Source organism: Schistocerca americana, chromosome 2 (genome assembly GCF_021461395.2).
Source record: "Schistocerca americana isolate TAMUIC-IGC-003095 chromosome 2, iqSchAmer2.1, whole genome shotgun sequence".
NCBI lineage: Eukaryota > Metazoa > Arthropoda > Insecta > Orthoptera > Acrididae > Schistocerca > Schistocerca americana.
The window spans coordinates 812,465,165-812,482,988 of record NC_060120.1 but is presented as its reverse complement, the minus strand read 5'-3'; the positions used below and the strand labels follow the sequence as shown (position 1 = coordinate 812,482,988).

At 42.4% G+C, this 17,824-nt stretch overlaps 1 protein-coding gene across 1 annotated transcript in view; it reads right to left on the bottom strand.

Moving 5' to 3' along the window:
• LOC124594454 (serine/arginine repetitive matrix protein 1-like) overlaps positions 1-17,824 on the bottom strand; it is a 116,757-nt gene that overhangs the window by 36,872 nt on the left and 62,061 nt on the right. Inside the window, exon 2 of the mRNA XM_047132830.1 lies at positions 4,430-4,720. Coding sequence (XP_046988786.1) covers positions 4,430-4,720 — 291 coding nt within the window. The remainder of the gene's footprint in view (positions 1-4,429; positions 4,721-17,824) is intronic.

Genomic DNA, 17,824 nt, shown 5'->3' with positions numbered 1-17,824 from the left:
CGGTAAACAGCACAGAGGATGGAAATGTAGGATGCATTTTACACTGTTCCAGGTACCACTGCGAAAACTGTGCTCTGGTTGGATAATCAACTGGTTCTAGGTTGTGGACACGCTGCAAATGAAATGGACGTAACAATTGCTCTCGAAGGACTGTCTTTACATTCGTCTGATTCATCCCCATGTTACGTGCAATTGCACGAGTGCTAATTGAAGGATCCCGCTCCACATGCCGCAAGACAGCTTCCTCAAATTGCAGCGTTCTTACTGTGCGACGGCGTCCCTGTCCAGGTAATCTGCTAAATGACCCGGTCTCACGCAGACGTTGGTACACAGCAGCAAAGGTCGTATGATGCGGGATACGGCGATTAGGATATTGCTGTTGATAAACCCGCTGTACAGCTCGTCCGTTGTGGTACGCTACGTTGTACGCACCAGCCATATCAGTGTGCTCACTCCAGTTGTATCGTTCCATTAGTATACAGAGATAATGCACTACTACACAGGTGGTCAGCAGTTGCCTACAACTGAAGAGCGTAATACGCCCTCTAATACGTAATACGGCCTCTAACAACTGAAGAGCGCAATACGGCCTCTAACAACTGAAGAGCGTAATACGGCCTCCACCGGTTTAAGTAATCCTCATAGGAAAAAATGATATTAGGGAAAAATATTTGTTTTGATGTCCCCTACAACCTCCCAGAGTTTGTCGGTTTAAATACTTTTCACCCTGCATGTTGAGGATCAAGTCCCAATCCCTGCGCGAAGCGTCGGTCCTCTGTAGGTCTTCTTGCATTTCATTGCAATTTTCTAGTGTTACGACATCTTCGCATACCAGCATTATACGCGAAAAGTCCCTTGGGTCTTACGACGTAATCCACTGGGTAACATTCCCTTGCGGAAAGCGCGAATTTACTTTTATGTCTGAAGATATTTCTCCATTGACAGTTGTGTTCTGTTTGCTAGAAACTCTTCAGTCCAGTCACACAGCTGGTCTGATATTCCACACGCTCGTAGTTTATTAGGCAGCAATTGTGGAACTCTATCGAACGCCTTCTAAGGAACACCCAATCAACCAGCGCGCCGGTACTTACTGCCTTCTGGTTCTCGTGGATGCACAGAGAGAGCTTGCTTTCACAGGCTCGTTGCTTGCACACTACTGTTAATACCTACAGAGGGGTCTGCGGTCTCTAGAAATGTCACCACACGTGGGACTAAAACGTATTCCAAAATTGTTCAACTGATGCCAGCGATATAAGTCTACAGTTTTGTGCGTCTTTTCGATTATGTTCGTCGTCAAATGGCGTGGCCTGCGCTTGTTTTCCAGTTACTACGAATGATTCACTCCTCCAGTGGCCTACTGCAAACTGCTGCTAGAATTGTAACGAGTTATTTTGCGCACTCTGCGTAGAATCGCACAGGTATCCCATCGGGTCCAGCGACCTTTCCTCTGTTGAGCGATTTCAATTAGTCTGTAGTTTGGTCTCTTATTTCACTATCTGTATTTCTGACATTCGTGCAACGATTTAAACGAGGAACTACAGTTCGATATCTTCCTCACTGAAATAGTTTTGGAACAGAAGTACAAGTATTTCGGGCTTTCCTTTGTACTTTGTTTCAATGCCATTGTGCTCCCAGAGTGTCTGGGCAGATTACTTTGATTTGTTTGCTGATTTAGTAAAAGACCAAATTTTCTTATGATTTTTTCTATTTTCACAGTTTTTATTCCCAACTTTTGAAAGCTGGGAGGGCTTCTTTCTTTTGAGCCAAATTTCATCGAACTGGCAATGGGCCAGGGGGACCCCAGTGGGGATCTTTCGGCGTGGATACCCAGTTCCGGCATTCACCTCGGGGCCAAGGGAAATCTCCTCAAAACCTTGGACCGTCTGGAGGTTGATTCTATAAATATATTAATTATATTGAGTGTAATGCGTAAAGCGGTATAAGGGAAGTAAAAGAAAGGTTGAAGAGTGCGATTAAAATTCAGCGTCAAACGATATCAGTGGTAAGATTCACTGATGACACTGCTGTACTCAGCGAAAGTGAAGAAGAATTACAGGATGTGTTGTATGGAATGAACAGCCTAATGAGTACAGAATGTGGATTAAGAGTAAACTGAAGAAAGGCGAACGTAATGAGAAGTAGCAGAAATGCGAGCAGTGAGAAACTTAACATTGGAATTGGGGACCACGAGCAGACGAAGTTAAGGCATTCTGCTACCTTGGAAGCAAAATAACCCATGATGGACGGAGCAAGGAGAACATTAAAGACATACTTACACTAGCAAAAAGGGCATTTCTGGCCAAGTGAAGTCTTCTAATATCGAACATAAGTCTTAATTTTAACAGAAGCGGAGTAGTCCCTTCAGCCGAGTATAAGAGCCTTTTGGCTCTCCTTTATGAGGGGATTTACGGAACTCGATGTGTGAATGAATGGATTAAATAATTATTTACAGGCATAGCTCCACGACGCTGCATTTACGACATGGAATCACTCGACTTATTTTTCTTCGATTGGACGCAAAAAAGACGTAAAGATCCTTGAAAACTATTCACAGAAACAAAATTTGGCAACATGTTTAGATTTCTTCTCTGACAGGGCCTAGAACTAGAAACTTAAGATTTTATAGAAACGACCTATCAGCGGAGCCATGCGAGAGTCTGACACACACAATGACTGAAAATTTATTTAACCGGGTACAACAGTTTAGATTAGCTATAGGAAAATCCATCCGAGATTTCCTTCTTGCAGTTTGATGCAGAAAACAGCCAAAGTAGTGAATTTCAGTTCTGTTTGTGTAAATGATGACTGATTTTGCCAACTACGCATCTACGTCACAACTGACTATCGTCCCCCAAATATAAACACCGCAAAGATAGAGGACAGTAGACTATAAAGAGCGATATGGCGACTAAATCCCATGATCACCATACGTATCTACACTCATCGAACCCATCCTAACGTAGGTAAATATTGCATGGATTTGTGACCGTCCCAAATTTTGCCACTCCTTTCAAGGCCTTGAAGCTTTGAACATCACGCACTCTGTTTCGATTTCCGTATTAGATAGTCCTCCTCCACCCGCATCCCGTATTAAGTAATAAAATTCCCCGCACCTCCCCAAATGTCTGTAATACTTTCGACAGGCCTGTATACCTCCTGTAAAATCGCATCCCAACACGTCACGGTTTCCCCCAACCATGAACTGCAACGGCACCACCATAACTATGTCCCAACTTTCTTACATCACACATTCCACGTCCGTCCGCTGGGTAACTTCAATCGCATTCCTCTCCCAGACCAGTCTTTTCTATTCCAAATGAAGGTATTGTATTGTACTGTATGTTAACCGGGGACCTAGAAACGACGGAGAGACTTCGTCCCAGCAGCCGCAGCCGCAGTGGTCCACAACCGCATGACGACTACCGCAGTACACTTCACCCCTCTACTACCCCACACCGAACCTAGGGTTATTGTGCGGTTCGGCCCCCGGTGGACACCCCCCCCCCCCCCCCCCCGCTCCGCCGGGGAACGTTTAACGTCTCACACCAGCCCCTATGGTAGAAGAGTAATGGTGGTGTAAGCGTACGTGGAGAACCTGTTTGCGCAGCGATCGCCGACGTAGTGTAACTGAGGCGGAATAAGGGGAACCAGTCCGCATTCGCCAAGGCAGATGGTAAACCGTCTAAAAACCATTCACAGACTGGCAGGTTCACCGGACCTCGCTCCTTCCCGCTCGGAAAGCCGTGCGTTAGACCGCACGGCCAACCGGGCGGGCAAATGAAGGTATGTCCAGCCTTTGCTTACGTAACTATAGTCCTACTCGCATCCTGCCGTTTACATCCCCCATCTTGACCTTTGCCAACACCCATTCCATAGCCTTTATCGCATTGCTTCGATTCCAAATATATCCACATCCCTTAACTAAAATATTATATTGGGAGCCCAGAGCACTATCACCATCTCTGGATTCCAGACTACACACATCACGAACATATCATAAAACCTTACATAATTTTTGCTTTTCAAAGATCGGCCACATAGTCGCCGACATCCCCTCCTCCTCCCCTCCCGTTCCCGCCAGTTCATCTATGTAGCTAACAAAAGAGCTCTTAAACATTTACGTTTGACAGAGATTAATGCAGGTGGTGTTACGTAATTGTTGCTGTTTCCTCACGTACCGACGTTCTCGTGAGGGAAAAAACGTTCGCGGATATTTTTCTTATCAGCGAGCGCAAGACTGCGTTCGAGACAGAAAACTGCCATAAATCAATTCAGCCGCGAGCACCCAGCAATCGAGCGCGTGACGAGACCGCATGGTACGGGGTGCAGTTCCCGGCGATACAGCGAGCGGAGCTTGTTTTTCAGCTGTCACTGCGCAGGTGCTCTTCCCACGGCCACTTTTACTGTGTCATTAAACCGGAGGAAATACCAGAGCGGAGCGGCGGTGCCGCGACGTTCGGCGTGTGTTACCTGTGGTTTCACGCTGGCGGGCCGGCGTCACGCTGTCTGGAGACGGCGGGCCAGCCTCGCCCCGCCGGCTTTTTTCTTCTCTTCCGCCCCGGCCGCAGACTGCGGGCCTCTGGTCACTCGGCGGTGCGGCCTTGGAGAATGGCGCTCCCGGCTGCCGACCGGAGGTCGAGTAGCGGGAAGCGAAGAGCTGTTGCCAAAGCGGCGTCCACTTGCTCTGTTGAGTCACAGTGCTGTGACTAACAGTTACCACCTGGAATAACCACCATTTCGAAAACACACAACTCTAGGAAGCGATTCGGTCAGGCCTCCAATGAACTGGAGGCTCTCTGTCAGCAGTTTCTGCTCACGCCGTCGCTTGGGGGAAGGTTCTCTCGGGGAACACAACTATCATGGTGGTATGATATTAAGTCGTGTTAGGATTTGGAGGTTATGGGGGACATAGTAGACTTTAAGGATTTGATAATGCTCTTTCAGCCATCTGAGGTCGACACTGCCATGCTTAGTTTTGCGTTTTATGCGGGCAGGGGGCTTTTTACCACTTGATCTAAGTGTTTGTCATTCTTTGTGTTGAGTCTGGCCTTTGATCTACGATTTTAGACTGGTTTTTTTAGTGTGTTTCTAGGTGGTTGGCTTTCCCTTTTTTTGTCTCTATGCTCGGCCAACCCCTGTCACACTCTGTGTGCTTTTTAATTCCTTTAGTCTTGTCTCTGTCTGAGTCTTTCTTGTCCTGTGTCGTCTCTTGTCATCTCCATCGTTCATTTTTTTTCTTTGTGGGTGAAGTTTTTGAAAAAAGGGACCGATGGCCCTAGCAGACTGGTCCCTTCAATCCCACAAACCAACCAACCAACCATCTGAGGTCGCTTTCAGCCATGATTTTTCCCGAAAGATCTCACGCTCCATATGGAACACCACATCGGTTGAAGGTAATGTTAGAGAGGGGATTCATAGCAACATCGATCAAGATTCCCATCTGCATTTATTATTTTTTCTAATGAGAGGAAAAGCCAGCCGTGGTGGCCACGCGGTTAAAGGCGCTACAGTCTGGAACCGCGCGACCGCTACGGTCGCAGGTTCGAATCCTGCCTCGGGCATGGATGTTTGTGATGTCCTTAGGTTAGTTAGGTTTAACTAGTTCTAAGTTCTAGGGGACTAATGACCTCAGCAGTTGAGTCCCATAGTGCTCAGAGCCATTTGAACCATTTTTTTAATGAGAGGAAAACTAAGTGTTAGCAGTCTCTCCCCGGATTGCTCGGTAGCGGATAAGATTCCCCTGGCAAACACAACGACCATGTTCGCCTGACAGGCCTTCAGCTGGGTTAGGATTCGAAGATTTTGAGGGACGGTGATATATTAGGTTGGTGCATGTGTTCGTAGCGTGTTGCCGTAAGTTTAATAAAACACAACAGATACACATAACAGTCACCAATAATATATTCTCCTTTACTCTTTACAGTCTGCCAACGCAACGTTTCAGTTCCTCGAGTGTAGAAATCAGGTGGTTTTGAGGTGAAAAGCTTGTCAAGCCTTGTTCGGAGCGGACTTAACATTTGATAACAAGTTCCTTGAAGGTTGATTCGATAGAGAGCGGAAAATGTTAACATCTGACGGCATAAAACTAGGTGAGTAAGATGAGTGCGAAATGATTTCGCAACCCAGCTCCTGCATAGTGTCTTTTGTAGGTCTAGCAGAAGGCGGGCGGGCGATATCGTACATAAGCATCACTTCAATCGGTCTTCCTGGTCGTTGTTCATGGGCTGCGTCTCCAATTGTTGACTGTAAATGTCAGTAGTGATGGTTACATCCCGGAGAAGCAATTCGTAGTACGTCACGCCGTCGGTTTCCACCAGATACATAACATTATCTGTTGTGGATGCGCACAGGTCTTTGTGCTGCGAGTTGCTGGGGCTCAACCATTCCTTCCTTTTTCTTGTGTTAGCAGTAACGATATAGGCTAGCAATGGTCGGTGCTGTTCACAAGCCAATTGATGGCAAGCAACCAGAGATGATATTTGTGATTTTGGCTTAGAGCATGCAGTACCCACACACCTGAATTTCTGAACCTTCTTCATTGCAGCCAAATGTCGCACGATGGAGGAATGAACACAGTTCATCGCATTTCTCAGTTCTCTAGTTCACCGACGTAGAAAACTGTGGATTAATGCGTTTAAACGGCCTTCATCAAACCCCGAAGGCCTTCAAGCACGTCGAGATTCACTAATGTCAAAACAGTCCTCCTCAAAACGGGAAAACCATTTTATTGCCGTGCTCTGCCCAGTTGCATTATTCCCATACACGGCGCATGTGTTTCTGGCCTCCGCTGCTGTTACTCCTCTACTGAACTCAAACAGAAGAAAACGTCGGAAATGATTCGGGTTCTCCACTTGACACGCCATTTTCTAGCTTCCACATCTCCACTCACTATGACCAAATGACAAAATCACAATATGTAAACTCAAATAGCAAGAGTGAAATACAAACGAAAAATGACAATCGATAAATAAACCCCTAGCACCCGGAATACCAACTTGCAAAACAGCAACGCTACGAATTTATGCACCAACCTAATACATCAAGACTTGGTATTGCATTTCCAGCCGTCTGTGGTCTTCTTCAGTCATGCATCGAAGCCCATCATTTTTCTGAAAGATCCAGTGCTGCACATGGGAGTTAATGATTATGTGACTGCTGTATTAGAAAGTGGATTCGTAGGCAAGTCGGTCAAGATTTCATTCCGTGTTTGTTAGTTCTTCTAGAGAATGAGACGAAAACAGAAAGCTTGGGCCTTGGTGTAAGCAGTCTTGTCCCAGGCTGCTGTGTGGTGGAAGATCTTCCCGGCGAATACGACTGCCATGTATGTCTGACAAAGGTGCAGTTTGTTTGGGAATCAAAGATTTTGGGGGAGCACTTATATAATTTCAAGACTTGATCTTGCTCCTCCAGCCACGTGTGGTCACTTTCAGCCATGAAGAAAAGCCCATCATTTTTCTCAAACATCATCATGTGAATGCGATGAGAGAATCTGGATTCATAGCCAAATCGTCCACGATTACCTTTGACATAAAAAAAGAAAACCAAGAACCGACATAAGAATCACTTAATCTGACCTTCAATATATGTTAATGTTTATATGAATGTGTGGTGTCTGTTCTTTCCGACATGCCTGAAAGAAGAAAAAATGGTTCAAATGGCTCTGAGCACTATGGGACTCAACTGCTGTGGTCATAAGTCCCCTAGAACTTAGAACTACTTAAACCTAACTAACCTAAGGACATCACACACATCCATGCCCGAGGCAGGATTCGAACTTGCGACCGTAGCGGTCGTGCGGTTCCAGACTGTAGCGACTTTAACCGCTCGGCCACTCCGGCCGGCTTGAAAGAAGAGACACCATGCATTCATATAATTAATTCCACAACCTTCAGTGCGAAAGCACATTTACGTCCGACCTCCAGCGGGAATGAAAAATTAGCAAGCATAGGGGACAAGGACGGGGACTGCAGGTAGGTGATGCTGAGTGGGAGCGCACCAGATAGTCCGTGCAGTTGCGATAAGCGCTGTGGCCCACTGATTATCGAAGTACCCTGTAAGCAGCAGATCCCGGGTTCAAGTCCCCGTTAGGGATACATTTTCAGCTGTTGAGGCAATTCCGCACAAAGTCCCGATGCAGCTGATATCATGGGCTACAGGACTATTTGACACCTTTAAACTCACGATGGCTTGCCACTTTGAAGCTGTGCACGTTTGTACATTGTTATCATGGCCGTTTTTGTTTGTTTCACTAACAATAGGTTTTTTTTCTGTCACCAGTCTGATGCGACCCACCACGAATTCCTCTCCTGTGCTAACCTTTTCATCTCAGAGTAGCACTTGCAACCCACGTCATCAATTATTTGCTGGATGTATTCGTATCTCTGTCTTCCTCGACAGTTTTTGCCCTCTACACCTCGCTGTAGTACCATGGAAGTCATTCCCTCATGTCGTAGCAGATGTCCTATCATCCTGTCCCTTCTCCTTATCAGTGTTTTCCACATATTCATTTCCTCTCCGATTCTGCTTAGAACCTCCTCATTCCTTACCTTATCCACCTAATTTTCAACATTCATCTATGGCACCACATCTCAAATGCTCCGATTCTCTTCTGTTCCGGTTTTCCCACAGTCCATGTTTCACTACCATACAGTGCTGTATTCCAGACGTACATCCTCAGAAATTTCTTCTTCAAATTAAGGCCGGTATTTGATATTAGTAGACTTCTCTTGGCCAGAAATGCCTTTTTTGCCATAGCGAGTCTGCTTTTGATGTCCTCCTTGCTCCGTCCGTCATTGGTTATTTTACTGCCTAGGTAGCAGAATTCCTTAACTTCATTGACTTCGTGACCATCAATCCTGATGTTAAGTTTCTTGCTGTTCTCATTTCCACTACTTCTCAGTACCTTCGTCTTTCTCCGATTTACTCTCAAACCATACTGTGTACTCATTAGACTGTTCATTCCATTCAGCAGATCATTTAATTCTTCTTCACTTTCACTCAGGATAGCAATGTCATCAGCTAATCTTATCATTGATATCCTTTCACTTCAAATTTTAATTTCACTCCTGAACCTTTCTTTTATTTCCGTCATTGCTTCCTCGATGTACAGATTGAACAGTAGGGGCGCAAGGTTACATCCTTGTCTTAACACCCTTTTTAAGACGAGCACTTCGTTCTTGGTCGTCCACTCTTATTATTCCCTCTTGGGTGTTGTACACAGGATACGTATCTCCCTGTAGCTTAGCCCTACTTTTTTCAGAATTTCGAACATCTTGCACCATTTTACATCGTCGAACGCTTTTTCCAGGTCGACAAATCCTATGAAAGTGTCTTGATTTTTCTTTAGCCTTGCTTCCATTATTAGCCGTAACGTCAGAATTGCCTGTCTCGTCCCTTTACTTTTCCTAAGGCCAAACTGATCGTCACCTAGCTCACCCTCAATTTTCTTTGCCATTCTTCTGTATATTATTCTTGCAAGCAATTTGGATGCATGAGCTGTTAAGCAGATTGTGCGATAACTCCCGCACTTGTCAGCTCTTGCCGTCTTCGGAATTGTATGGATGATGCTTTTCGGAAAGTTGGGTGGTATGTCGCCAGATTCATACGTTCTACACACCAACGTGAATAGTCGTTTTGTTGCCGCTTCCCCCAATGATTTTAGAAGTTCTGATGGAATGTTATCTACCGCTTCTGCCTTATTTCATCTTAAGTCCTCCAAAGCTCTTTTAAATTCTGATTTTAATACTGGATGCCCAATCTCTTCTAAATCGACTCCTGTTTCTTCTTCTGTCACATCAGACAATAGAGTAGGAAGCGAAATTTATTGTAGGCTGCGTGACTTAAATTTTAGTATTAAGATTCAACCAGCTTTCAGATATCGATACTAGCTGCTTACTTCTTGGAAGAAAACATCCGTGGTTATGATTAATATAAGCTCTGTAGATGTGTTAATGAAGAGAACACTTTTCTGTCCATTTGTTTTTGAAATTAATAGCTTTACTCGAAACTGAAACTCATTTTCTTTAATTGGGTCCCAAATGAGAGCTAGTATTGTGAATAATTGTCAAAATCTATAGAGTTCTGATTTGTTTTAAGTACGTGATTTATCTATAAACCGCTAGCAGACACTGCTAACATCTGTAGCAGGGATTTTTTTCATTTGTTTTAAAACCCGAGTTGAAGTAAATTAATTGTTTCATCATTAACAGTCGACAGCCGCAAAATCACAACCTTCACAAAAATTCTATGAAACAAGTTTTTCTTTTTGTTCAGAAATGGTTCAAATGGTTCTGAGCACTATGCGACTTAACTTCTGAGGTCATCAGTCGCCTAGAACTTAGAACTAATTAAACCTATCTAACCTAAGGACATCACACGCATCCATGCCCGAGGCAGGATTCGAACCTGCGACCGTAGAGGTCGCTCGGCTCCAGACTGCAGCGCTCAGAACCGCACGGCCACTCCGGCCGGCTTTCTTTTTGTGTCTTGACCTGTGGCAGAAAGATAAGTATCCAAATTCGAGTATCGTATGGGTATTCCTGCGTCTTCTTCGAACGGAAGAAGGAATGAAGGAGGGGCGAGTTTCACTGCCCGTCGACTGCGTTATAGGTAAGAGAAAGTTACAGAAAATCAGGAAGAATTAACGAATAAGGAGGTACAACATTGAAGAACTGATGATTGGTGCTACAAGTTCTCCTTGATTTTAGATGTTACGATGGTGAATACCACTGTAGAGGAGGAATTGACGACACTAAATAGGGTAATCAATGAAGTTTGACAGAAGAATATTAGTATAACATAGATAACTGGTGAGAAATAGTTGGTGAGAGAAAATAAACTTAGTTTAATCTACAAAAGAAGAATGCGATGGAAGGAAAAATGTGCAGATCTCGGAGGAAAGGAAATGGTCGTCCGAATCAAAGCTGGGAGAACGTTGGAAAAAAAGGAAATTATCTTTACCACGGCACCCTCGCTCGGAAAAAAAAAAAAATGCATCGTGTTTCTTTCTTCTCCGGTGTTTCTCTCCGGTCACGTTAATTTTTATCTCTTCTACGAGGCGAAAAATATGACTCATAGGTGAAAGCCATCATCAGTACCAGCTGTTGATCTTCAACACTGTTTAACAGATTCAGATATTCTCTATCTGCGAGTGTGCCCCGACGTTTTATAGGTCGAAAAATGCTCTGAAAGTATTATTTCAAACGAACGATTATGAAAGTTAGGAACTAACTATCAAATATTTTTAGGGTCTATAATTCTTCGCAAACTTATGTAATAAGTTTATATAGTTGTTTAGAATTTAAATGTCTATAACAAGAGAAAATATAAAACAATTTTTCTCTCAATTCAGTACGTTTTACATTGTGTGTGTAGACGGTTGAGAAGAACAGTAGTTCTCGCTGTTCTGGCCATAGTGATTTTTGTGTACTTATTGCCAAATTTGTTATTGAGTGTGATTAGGGTTTAATATGTGAGTCCTGCGGATTTCGTTAGTTTCTAAATTTTTAGTCTGATCTTATACTTCTACTTATTTCCTGAATAAATATAATCTTACTGACTGGCTTTTTTGTTCTATAAGTTAAACAGATTCGTCACACAACCTCCACATACAAGTTTGTACTGAAGTAACGTGGCTGATGCCTTGTTACGGAAACAGTTATCACAGTTTATTAAAACCGCGGAATCATTTTTCATAACACGGTCTTGTTCGTTCAGATACAATGGAAAGCCAGTGGTATTTTATTGAACGTCTGTAATCAGAGTGAAATCGACAGGAAAGTGGACAGAAGCTTTTTATCGGACGGAAGCGTCGTCGAGTCCCCAGACTTTGCAACGCCGGAAGTAGCAGTTACATGCTACAAAGGAGGTGGCACGTCTTGTTAAGGTGAGAACAAGTTTTCCGCGCCGAGGAAGCACGAGGGCACCGGTCAATTAGGATGCCAGTATAGATTACAGTTTAGGTTTTGCCATTAAATTTGATAGAATCGATGTCTCAGAACGAAGTTCTTAACGATATACCGGGTGATCAAAAAGTCAGTATAAATTTGAAAACTGAATAAATCACGGAATAAGGTAGATAGAGAGGTACAAATCGACACACGTGCTTGGAATGACATGTGGTTTTATTAGAACCAAAAAAATACAAAAGTTCAAAAAATGTCCGACACATGGCGCTTCATCTGATCAGAATAGCAATAATTAGCATAACAAAGTAAGACGAAGCAAAGATGATGTTCTTTACAGGAAATGCTCAATATGTCCATCATCATTTCTCAACAATAGATGTAGTCGAGGAATGATGTTGTGAACAGCACTGTAAAGCATGTCCAGATTTATGGTGGGGCATTGGCGTCGGATGTTGTCTTTCAGCATCCCTAGAGATGTCGGTCGATCACGATACACTTGCGACTTCAGGTAACCCCAAAGCCAATAATGGGACGGACTGAGGTCTGGGGACCTGGGAGGCCAAGCATGACGAAAGTGGCGGCTGAGCACACGATCATCACCAAACGACGCGTGCAAGAGATCTTTCACGCGTCTAGCAATATGGGGTGGCGCGCCATCCTGCATAAACATCGTAAGTTCCAGCAGGCGTTTATCAGCCAGGCTGGGGATGATGCGATTCTCTAACATATCGGTGTACCTCTCACCCGTCACGATAGCAGTTACAAAACCAGAATCACGCATTTCCTCGAAGAAAAAAGGCCCGATAACGGTAGATGTGGTAAATCCAACCCATACCGTGACTTTCTTGGCGTGCAATGGAGTTTCCACGACAGTCCTAGGATTTTCGGTAGCCCAAATTCTGCAGTTGTGGGCGTTGACAGACCCTCGGAGCGTGAAATTAGCTTCATCGGTCCACAACACGTTACTCAACCAATCGTCATCTTCCGCCATCTTTTGAAACGCCCACACCGCAAATGCCCTCTGCTTCACTAAATGGCCAGGTAACAGTTCATGATACCGATGGATTTTGTACGGATAGCATCGGAGGGTACGCCTCAGTGCCAACCAAGCAGTAGTGTACGGAATGCCGGTGTGACGTGCGACTGCACGAGCACTAACTTCCCCGTGCATAGACGGACCCGCTACAGTCTCCATTTCTTCCTGAACTGTCTCAACAGCATTACACCTTGTGCTCGGTCGGCCATTACGGGATCTATCGTCTAAACAACCTGTGGCTTCGAACTTCGAAATCATTCTCGCCACAACTGCATTTGTCAACGCACCTTTACCCGTTCGAATCCCCTTCCTATGGCGATAGGATCGTAACGCTAAACTAGCACATTCCCCATTCTGATAATACAGCTTCACTAAAAGTGCCTTTTCAGGTAACGTCAACATGCTGCGACTGCTGGCGCATCTGATCCTCTCTCTCATTACAGCTCCTTTTATACACGATTGTCATGGGCAGTCACTGACGTTTTGCTGTCCAGCGCCATCTGTCGGACATTTTGTGAACTTTGCTTTTTTTTTGTTTAATAAAACCCCATGTCATTCAAAGCATGTGTGTCAATTTGTACCTCTCTATCTACATTATTCCAAGGTTTATTAAGTTTTCAAATTTATACTGACATTTTGATCACCCGGTACATGTAGATGTTGAGAATTTTGAAGCTGTTGCTAGTATTACCCTTGCAGCTTACGAAAGTAGGATACTGTCATTACTGAGTTCCTGCACAGGAGCCTTCACCTGTGTGAACATTTATGTGGGATGTTGGTGCTTAGCTAAGGACACAGGGTACTGTGCATAGGGAAATACAAATTTCTCATTACTTTATTAAATCCTAAGATCGTTTCAGATTACACTGATATTTGCTTTATTGGTTTTAAAATGAAAGATGACCACTATGCACTAAATTTTAGACTCACACAAGAGTACGGTGCCATGCCCGAGCTATTTAAATTGTAGAAAGTCTTAAAAATTTTGCTAAACGGCTAAAAAAACTTTTGCTTTCAGTGATTCTGTTCGGGATGTACTGTGTATGTTGGTAACACTGTCAGTTTCCAACATATATAAATGATCATCTTTTCTCCTGTTTATTTTGGCTCTAGTGAAGTGTTTTGTTGGCGAACTGATGAAAGTTTGTTGTGTAAGTGCAACACAGTGTCTAGATGTTCATTAACGTGTAATAAATACTAACAATGCCACACACCAAGAAATTTGATAAGAGAAAATCGAAGGGCGCTTAGTTTAAAACAAAGCAGCCCATACTACTGAGAGGAATACATGCATCAATTCCTCAGATATGATTCAATTTTTTGTATAAACAGTGATGGTTTTTGTAGTGGATCCTAAATCATTCCTACTAGTTTGTTGTTCAGTTACTTTCAGGCAGTCTAGACCATCAAATAATTTACATTTCGTCACTTCCTTTAGCAACGAAGATGCTTCGATAGTCGGAAACTGATTGTGAAATTATATTACAGTACCCACCACAATGTTACACATAATAATTAGATATATCTAGAATGTAATTGCTAGACAAATATAATTTACCTTAAGCAATTATGTAGCTCATATTAACAGAATCTTCCGTCGGTTCTTGGTAGAACAACATTCAAAAAATCATGAACTTTATCCACATAATCACATTTGTTCAAAAGCACAATACTATTGCCTTTATCAGATTTTGTGGCAACGATACCTTGGCGTTGTAATTTCTGTTTTAAAGACTTGAGGGCGTGAAAGTCAATACACTGTGAGTGAACCTCTAACCTCAAATTGTAAACAAAGTTTTTCGCAACGTGTAATTAACTTATCGAACTTGGTTCTGTCCCCAAAGGAACAATAAGTGCTTGAAAACGGTTTTAAATATCCTCCTCCCCACCCTCCATCAGAAAAACAACTGGATGTTATGAAAGTTGATATTGATTATGCCTTAACGAAAGACACCACTGCAAAATATATAGTTGCCAATGCACTAAAGAACGAAACTAAATTCGTCTGTAACATCCCACGGTCTATTGACTTTCACGCCCTCAAGTCCTTAAAACAGAAATTACAACGCCAAGGTATCGTTGCCACAAAATCTGATAAAGACAATAGTATTGTGCTTTTGAACAAATGTAATTATGTGGATAAAGTTCATGATTTTTTGAATACCACAGGCTTCCAAGTCCTTCCTAAAGACCCTACTAAATTGTTCAAAGAGGATGTTAAATATGCAATCATTTCATGCAAAAGCGTATTCTCTGAATTTGAAGTAAAACTGTTAACTAATATGAACAAAGTGCCTCCTAGAATGTACGGGCTTCCTAAACTGCATAAACAAGATGTTCCTATTCGTCCAGTTGTATCATCATTCACTGCTCCATCTTACAAACTAGCCAGTAAACTTGATGTCCTAATTAAGAGCAAGACTAAATTCAAACCAAAGCATGGTATTTCAAACTCTGTGGACCTAGTAAACAAGTTAAAAGGTATATCTGTCTCACACACTGATAAATTAGTATCCTTTGATGTCAGCAGTTTGTTTTCTAACATACCAGTAGTAGAATGTATTGACATTCTGATAGAGCTGATGCACAAGTCTAATGTCAATCCTGTGGAATTGAATGACTTGAGACTGGCCACACAGACCTGCCTTGCACAGAACTATTTCCAGTTCCAAGGCACTCTTCATAAACAATTAGATGGCTTAGCTATGGGTTCCCCTCTTAGTCCACTGTTGGCTGAAATATTTATGGACCATTTTGAACAAAATTTTCTAAAAACAGAAACTTTGAGTGCAAACATCAAATACTGGTTTAGATATGTAGATGATGTCCTGTGTATGTGGACTGGTACTACAAGACAACTCAATACATTCTTGAAAAACCTAAACAGTCAACATAAAAATATCCAGTTCACTATGGAAATTGGCAACAAATCCATAAACTTCTTAGATCTCACCATTGACACCAGTACACACACACATTGTTTCAAAATTTACAGAAAAACAACAACTACAGACACAGTAATACCTTCTTGCTCACAACACCCCACAGATCACAAACATGCAGCTTTCCACTCAATGGTACACCGTCTTATATCTATCCCCATGTCCAAAGATGATTTTAAAGCAGAGTTAGATACAATAAAATTTATTGCCTCAGCCAATGGCTACAATCCAGTTCTTATTGACCACATCTTGCACAGAAAACAAAAACGGGAAATTATACCCCTCCTCTATGCCCCACCTGCTTCCCCATCCACTGTCTGCAAGAAATGGTGTACTGTACCATTTCTAGGTCAGGTATCACAGACTGTAGCCAAAGCACTGAAATCCTGCAATTATAGGGTTTCCTACTATGTCAGGAACACTACAGCCCAGTGTGTTTTTAGTAGCAAAGACAAGATCCAGTTATTATCCAACAGTGGGGTATACAAAATCACCTGTTCTGATTGTGACAAATTTTACATTGGTCAGTCAGGCAGAGACATATCAACTAGGCTGGCTGAACATGAACGCAGCTGGAGGTTGCAGAATTCAGACTCTGCATTTCCTGAGCATGTACTGAGTGAGAGTCACAACTACCAGCCAGTGTCCCATGTACTTCACTTAGCAAACAAAGGCCATAAACTCAACCTGCTGGAAGCCCTGGAAATTAACAAACATCTTGCTCACAGTCCAGATCTCATCCTAAATGACCAGACACAACTCAACACTTCCCCTCTCCTAAACTTCATATAATCATCTTTGTTGTTCATTACTTCCCACACTCTCTCTTCCTACATATTCCCATTTTCCTGTAGTCATTAAGTTGTTTTATTTGTTACAGTTGTCTTTGTATTCCACATATGCTGTAGTTTCAATAGTTAAGGGTTTGCTGTTAACTTGTACTTGTATTACTGTCCATGTTTAACTCCCCTTGTAGTTGTCTCATCAAGCACTGTTCATATTTTACTTTGCTCATTTATTTAATGTAAACAGGTATACAGCCACTGCTTTGATTATAATGTTAATGTTAAAATGCAGTACCATCACACTCTCAAACTGTAGGTTCCCTCAAACACCTCAATTTTCCTGTATTTACTAATTTCTGTTTATCTTATTGATGCTTAAGTTCCTCATGTATTCTGTATTTACATTGACAACTGTCTCTCCTTTTTTTAATTGGTTGTGTATCACTCTCCATGTTTAATACCTCTTGATGCAGCTTTATCTAGTACTAATTTTATCTTATTTTATTAGTTTTGTTTATTAATAGAAACTGTTATGTAGGCATGCTATTCCTATTTTGTGCTAAAGGTGTTCCTGTCAACTCCATTGTTATTTATGTACTGGTCAGTTTTTACTATTTCATTGCAAAGATGTTACTCACTGTATGTTTCTACTTCACTCTAGATGTGTTAGTTCTCTTCCAATGTTGTCTGCTAACATTTAACTTCTTTGGTGATAATAGTCAGTAAATGTCTGAAGATGGCCTTGTAAGCCGAAAACCGGTTAGCAATAAAAATAATACTGTAGAACAAAAGCAAACTGGTGCTTTTCATTTATTATTAATTATATAGCTACTGATTTCTGTAGAATGTATTTATCTCTTTGGCAACCTCATGCAACAAAAATATTTCAATAGTTATTTTTGCTGAAGTATGTGGGTAATGAAGATACATTAACCAGGGAAGTAATAAATACTAAAAAGAATGGCTAAAGGAAACCTACAAATGAAGAAATGGGCCAGGACGAGGAACATGCTTCCATAATGTTCTGAGACACACTATAATATGGCTCAAATCTGAACTCGCACTTTCCCATAAGTTGTAAGTTTCAGAATTTAGGTACACATATCTCTTTAAGTTTGAAAAGCGTCGCACTAACTTTTTTCTGTGAGTTATAAT